The sequence below is a fragment of the Armigeres subalbatus genome, unplaced genomic scaffold (assembly GCF_024139115.2).
Source record: "Armigeres subalbatus isolate Guangzhou_Male unplaced genomic scaffold, GZ_Asu_2 Contig328, whole genome shotgun sequence".
NCBI lineage: Eukaryota > Metazoa > Arthropoda > Insecta > Diptera > Culicidae > Armigeres > Armigeres subalbatus.
In genome coordinates this window covers 150,343-157,500 of record NW_026943073.1, presented here as the reverse complement: position 1 = coordinate 157,500, position 7,158 = coordinate 150,343, and the positions used below count along the sequence as shown (strand labels likewise).

Sequence of the window (7,158 nt, the reverse complement as noted above, 5' to 3'; positions counted from 1 at the left end):
AGTTTCATATGCGTATAATTGTGTCTGTTTCCACGTGTATCCAAACAAGCATTTCTAATTTTCATAAATCGACATTTTCAACTGACATTTATGTAATAATTTAGATTTCACCACACCATCTGACGCCATTCGCTGTGCGGGAGAAAGGATAAATTAACATCCTAACATAATACACATAGCTATGTAACACAAGCAGTGACTGGTTTTCTACTCGCCGCTGCCAGCATTCAGGCGCTGACATATGAGCGTAAAAATCAACATGCAGTTAATCGCCAGAAATTTTCATCACGAAGTTTGCAAAAATATCCCTGGTATCTTCCAGAAGTGGTCTGTTTTGATTATATATACATTTTTGTAGAAAATTGTATTGATCTGAGACTGTTAGTTTCGAAAATATCTACAAAAACTGTTTTTAGGGTCTTTCCATAAAAAACGCTCGTATTTCAAAAACGATGATTGATGGATACTCGGTGTCTTCAGCAAAAAAATATAATAATTTACACTACAACTTTGCCGAAGACATCATATTTATAAATCCTTTAGAAGTTACATTTTGCAGCGCCCCCTGTGGCAAAAACTACAACTTTTCGTTATTCGATGCGTCATATTTTTGTAAAATTTATTCCTGAAAACACTGATGCCAAAAAGTAAAACCCCAAAAAAGTAAAAAAAAAGTTTACGATTTTCGCCAAACACACCACTGTACGTCGATTCTGAGACTTAGACCACGTCTTGATTTCAAGTTTATAATTTATTTCAATGAACAAAAGTTAATCAATAAAATTTATTTATAATTCATGTTGAAGATTAATACTTGATTTACGACTTATTCAATAGCAGGGCGACTTCAGTCGATCAAGTTACAGATTTTTTTACCAGAATTTTGATCGTAGATTCGTACTGCCGAGGATTACGACAGTAATCATATCATGTGCTACCTTTGAAGACTGTTAAAGCTGAGGTAAGAATTTTAGCCCACGTCAACTAGGCTTGAGACGGCTCTCGAATTGTGACAAGAAGGGCATGGCAACAAGAATGAGAGGATCTCTTCTGTTCGCCAAAGTAGCGAGGAACAGGCATTGATTCGTTATACCCTGCAAACGTGATCATTGAAAGAATGTGTTATCTCTTCTGTTCGCTTTATACTGGACATATTTATACTTAGAATTAGAAATTGCTAAAGATATTCCTCAGAAAATCAAAAAAGGAATTCTAAGAATTAATTTAGAATTTCCCTAATGAATTCCTTCAGAACTTCCTCCAAGAATTCCCTTGAAATTTTATTTGAGTATTTTTTCGGAAATTCTTTCCGAAATTTCTCCAAAGGTCCTTTGGGAATTTCCTTGGAAATCGTTTTTGGAATTGCTTCGGAAATTCCTTTATGGAGTCTTTTGGGAGTTTCTTCAGAAATTCATTCGAAAACTTCTTTAGGAACTCCTTTGCAAATTGCTTTAGGAATTCCTTGGAAAAATACCCTTGGAAAATCCTTCAAGAATTTCTATAAGAATACCCACGGACACTGTTTTAGGAATACATTCGGAAATTTCTTTAGGAGAAATCCTTCGGAATTTGATTGCAGGATATTTTTTTAGAACTTCCTTCAGTCCTTTTAGGAATGTCTAATAGAAATTATTCCAGTAATTCCTTAAAGAATTTCTTCGGAAACTCTACGAAGATATTTTTGGTATTCTTTCGAAATTTCCCTTTGGGATTTATTTAGAACTTTCTCCAGGAATTCTTTCCCAATTTCCTATAGGAATTCCTTCGCACATTCCTCCGAAAATTCCTTTAGCAACTGTACCAGAAATTCCTGTGAACCTTCGAAAATTTATTTTAAAATTCCTTTAAGAATTCTTTAGGGAATCTTGTCAGAAATTCTTTTAGGAAATGTTTGGAATTTTCGTTTGTATATTCCTTCATTTTTTTAAGGTCGTTGTATAAGTGTTCTTTTAATTGAAAATAAGTTTAACATTCAAATACCTTTGGAAATTTCTTCGAAAATTTCTTTAGAAATTCATACAAGTTAAAATTATTTCCAGAATTATTTCTGCATGTTGTATGGTTTACTGAAGAAATTTCCTAAGGACTTCCTGGAGGAAGCTCCAAAGAAATTTCTGAAAAAATACATAGCCCTCTCCGGAGGGTTTTCTGAAAGAATCCCTGGAGAAATGTACAAAATAGTTGCTGGTGACTTTTTAAAGAGATTTTTGAAGAAAATCCTGGAAGAATTTCCAACTCCATTTTTGAAGGAATAAAAGAAAAAAAAAACCAAAAAGATTTATTTTCGAACAGCATTGTTTAATGAATTTCTGCAGAAATATCCGAAGGAATTTACGAAGGAATTTTTAACGGATTTTCCAAACAAATAGCTTCTGGAATTTGCATAGAAATTTCTATAATTTATCCAGGAATTTCTTCGAAAGTCCGGACAGTAGTAAAACAAACACAATTTTGACTCTAAAATCAAAACTACATGCCAAGAAAACTCCCAAAATATCGAGATTGCCGATACTTATTGCGGGTTTTCTCAAGAATTCCTTGGAAATTTACCGCAGGAGTTTCTTCGAAAATTTCTATTGTTTTTTTTTCGTAAATACCTTAAATAATTCCCTAGGAAATACATTCAGGAATTAATTTGGTAAGTCATCAAGAAACTCATTCTAGTATACCATCAAAAATTCCGTCAAGAACTCAATAGGGTATTTCTCCAGGAATTCCTTTAAAAAACCCTCTACAAATGAAGCCAGGTTTTTCTTTAAAATTTCCTCTTGGAATTGCTTCGAAACTTCTTAGGACATTAAAATTTTTTTTAATGAATTCTTCTGAAAATAGTTTTAATTTTTTTTTCTAAGATTATTTTTGACAATTCCATCAGGAATTCCATCAGAAATTCTTTTTGAAATACTTTTAAAAATTTCTACTCAGATTGATCTGTAATTTTCCCCTCAGTTGCAATAGATTCGACGTGCCCTCCTCAAAAAAGCCATTCCTCGGAAAGCTCAAAAAGAATTTTGAACCTATCTATTAGTCTGCTGGATTACACTATGTAGAGGAGATTCTCCCTATATCCCGTGGACTTCGCGTAAGTGTCTCTGCTGACGGTCCCTTACCTCCGTTTTTTGCCCTTCATGCAGCACTGCATTGAAAGCAGAATGGTAATTAAATTCGACTATAATTAATTAATAACACTACTGGGTGGAGCCGTATGTAGACCAAGACTCAATCCAGGATAGTGGATAACTACGTGCACACATGCATACTTTTAAACAATTCAATAAAATTTGTTCTGAAATTATTTTAACAATTGCATTGGAATTTTTTTTAAGGTATCCATAAGACATTCCAATACCTAGGAGGTTCATCTAGTAATAGAATTTCCTTTGCCATTTCCTTCCAAAATTTTAGGACACATTTTTGAATATCTTCGTACGAATTCCTTGAGCAATTCCCAAAGAAACTCCTAAAGAATATATATTGTCTCGACTTGCCTAACTTCCTCATGATATACGAATGCAGAAAAGGTAACTTGGCTTAAGAACCTCGCGGTAAATAACTGTGGAAGTGCTTGATGAACACTAAGCTGCGAGGCGGCAACGCCCCAGTGGGTGATGTAAAACCAATGAAGAAGAAGATGAAGAATAATCTCAATAGGCAATACCCCTCACTGGATACCCTAGTGGCCCGAGGTAAACAACCCTTCAGGGAAGTTCGAGGTGTTTTGGGAGATCGTAATGTGGTCTATATGTACGCCATTTATAGTTTTCTTTGTGCTTCTGACATCAAAACCTAATAGGGGAAATGATGGCTTTGGCAGGTTTTGTTCTATTATTGGCAGGGGGGTTATCTATAACCAATTATGCTCAAATTTGGCCTAAACATTCTTTGAATATCAAAGAATATTGTGGCCAAATTTCATAAAATTTGGTCAACAAAAACCCCCCTGACAATAATAGAACAAAACCTGCCAAAGCCGTCATTTCCCTTAGTTTGTTTTTTTTCTTTCTTCAAAGTTTTTTTTTGTATTTAGTCTCTGCTTTCTGTTCCGTAGAGCACCATAGCTCTTGCCATCCGGAAGATGCTCCCAGTCAAACCATTCCTTGAGCACGACGACACGCCACATCGTCCCTGACGCCAAATGCCCGGATGAGAAGCTGAAATTCCCCGATCCAACATCCTTAGCCTCGTCCATCCTTAAACATTGTTAACTAACCTAACCTCACCACGAGTACGCTGGCTTCTACCCCACTCTTACTTACTAAAAAAAATAAATGATATTGATTGTATATATCACAAAGAACCATGGTTCCGTAAAGTGTTATATAGGCCTGAGCCTACCAAGTAAACGAACTATGAACAAAATAGCCTATAACCCAATTGTTAACAGCCAGACAAAGTTTTTGTTCTAGGGTCGGTGTACCAATTGTCGCCATACATAAGAACAACTATTTTTAAAAAATAAGTAAAAGGCATGTGGGTGGACTTTATATATCAAACGAAAGGTTTTACTTCCTGCTCCTTAGAACAGCTGTGAAAACCTCAATAAAATTTGTTATTATCCTCAAAATTAATTAATCCATAATAGGAACGCATGCACCAGTTGTGGCACTATTCTTAATTTTAGTTCCTTATTTGGCAAATCCCATTGTTTTCTTATGTGACTGGCCAAATTGGGACCACTAGTGCCACAACTGATGCAAAGGACTTTAAAAATTAAGCAAAATCAATTTTTATAATTATGCTTTGCTTATTTTAAAGGAAATCAAAGGTGTTATCGTGTCATATGAATATGCTTTATCGATATGAACTTGGATTGCGGTGATTTGATTGGTCATTTGGCATATAAAGCACTAGTGCGCCAACTGGTGCTATAGCCACAACTGGTACACCTAGCCTAATACAGAGACACGAAACAGTTAGAACATGTTTGTGAGACACTGAAATTTAGATATTAACTTTGCTTTTTGACGTAGAATTACGTCCTTCGGTAAGATAAGGGGGTCATTCCAAAATTTCAAATTTGAGGCCGTCGCGAAAAGAGGTCAGGAAGTACGAGCCAATAACTCTGCCGTTTTTCAACGGATTCCGGAGACTTTGGTATGAATCGATCAGTAAACTCTCTAAGATTCTATACAACTATTGTAAACATTTGATGTATTTAATTATTGAAAAATTCAATTTCGGCTATTAGGCATAAAAAGTTTATGATCAAATTTCGCATCCACTATCGCACTATACGTAATTCTACGTTCAATTTAGGGCCGTATCTTTGATACAACCCTTTACTTTTTTAATTCTAATTGATTTTAAATATTTATCCAATAAATTTATGTTTCAGCCCTAGAAAGCTTCGGTTATTTTAAAGAAAAAGAATATTTCCTTTAAACTTATCTTTACCTAACCCAAAGCTGTGTATTGTAAAAATCTATCTTGAACCAGTTGAAGCTCCTCAACTTCACAAAAGAGGATGTAATTTTAAGCTTCCTCCCAAAATCCCATAGAAACGGATGCGTGTGGTGCCCCATTAGCACGAAAACTATGTGCAGCTTTTAACACATCTGAAGTCGGTTTCTTCTCTGCAGATAAAAATATAGAAGTTAGAAGGCTACCCGAACAATTAATAAATTACCAGCTCCGACACGTCCATCGACATTACGCTTCAGCTCAACTTTTCTAATAGCAAAGTCTGCTGCAGAAGATTCGTTCGCACTTTGCTAATTAGATTTCAGTCCTCTTTCAACGCAACGCGGTAGTGGGGCTTCATCCTTCCGTTCTGAAATGGAATCGAGTTAGGTTAATATGTTGGGATTCGGGTATTTCATGAGGTTCGCATACCTCGAAGAAAGTCGCAAGCAACAGGCAGCATCCGCTCTTAAATATCAATTATAATATATTCTTCATCGTCAGGTTCCCTACACCGACCAACCGTATACCTTACTACCGTTTCATCAAATATTTATTGCAAATATGTGCTCCCAGGCTCTATCAAATATCCCAAATTATTCCAACATCCGAAACAATCGTGATGTGAAATGTCTCGGATGATTAATATTAAAGTAGAACACTCTTTCTCCAAGGGAAAGCAAATACTCGAACTCATTTTCCTAAAAGGATTGCCATTTACTTTGGGTGAAGCGTCTAAGTGATTTCAACGATCTTCCCACACACTGGCACCTAATCGTCAGTCGTGTCACGATTTTCTCCAACGTTAGAAGGTCATAAATTTCGGCCAAAATGGAACTGCCAGAGAAAGGTTCCCGATACGCCGATTCACCCCGTATCGTACAATCTGAGAGAAATGCTCCGACCCCCAGCCGCGCCGTGGCGAACGAGTGGTGTGCTTCCGGGCAGGTTTTTCGCTCCCACGGCGGCAAGTTTCCCACGCCATCCATCCATCGCATTGGGGTCGTCGTCGCCGAGTTTTTCAGCGAAATACAACCCGAGCTTTTCCATCACTCAGAATACCCCCGACTGTTGTTTTCAATTATGAGTATCCACTCGCGTAGGAATTGTTGCCGTTTCGGAATTGCCACGTAGCGGTCCGGATTTCGACTCCCACCTATCGGTCGCCTGCCGCCGGCTAGGTGCTGCCATAAATATACATAAATATTTCATCATCACGTTCTCCATAGTATCTACTGGGAAAGCCATTAGATAGCTTGGTTGATGGGTGGGAATGTGTATATGCCGCCGGGGCAACACTCGTGCCATCTACCACTCAGTTCTGTTTTTACTCGGAAAGATGTTTCCTGTCGGCGGCGACGTCCCGCCTGCTGGTCCCAGCCCTACAGCGATGCCAGATTTGGGGGAAAATCTCAGTAGATTAATGGGAGATTTGTTTTTACGAATGCAGGTCATGGCAGATGGTTTGCATGAAACTTTACTTTACCGTCGCATTTAAAATTCAGTGCGTAGTCGCAACGATTGCTAGAGATATCGTTGCGACTACGCACTGAATTTCAAACGCGACTTTGAAGAAAATCAAAACAGAGTGCCATAATGGCTGACACGATGGCAATCCTAGCCCTCACCTGGCGTTGTTGATGGCACAAATGCCATCTTATTGGGGGATCACACATTTGAACGATTTTTGTTCCAATTTGGATCATAATTATCATAATAAAGCCCATTTTTCGTCATTGCAGATAATAGTGTTTGCAA

The 7,158-nt window shown here is 37.2% G+C and overlaps 1 protein-coding gene across 1 annotated transcript in view; it reads right to left on the bottom strand.

Moving 5' to 3' along the window:
* The window catches only part of LOC134204010 (uncharacterized), a 22,323-nt gene extending 15,925 nt beyond the window's left edge, over positions 1-6,398 (bottom strand). The window contains exon 1 of the mRNA XM_062678850.1: positions 6,172-6,398. Coding sequence (XP_062534834.1) covers positions 6,172-6,398 — 227 coding nt within the window. The remainder of the gene's footprint in view (positions 1-6,171) is intronic.
* Between the last annotated feature and the right edge of the window lie 760 nt (positions 6,399-7,158).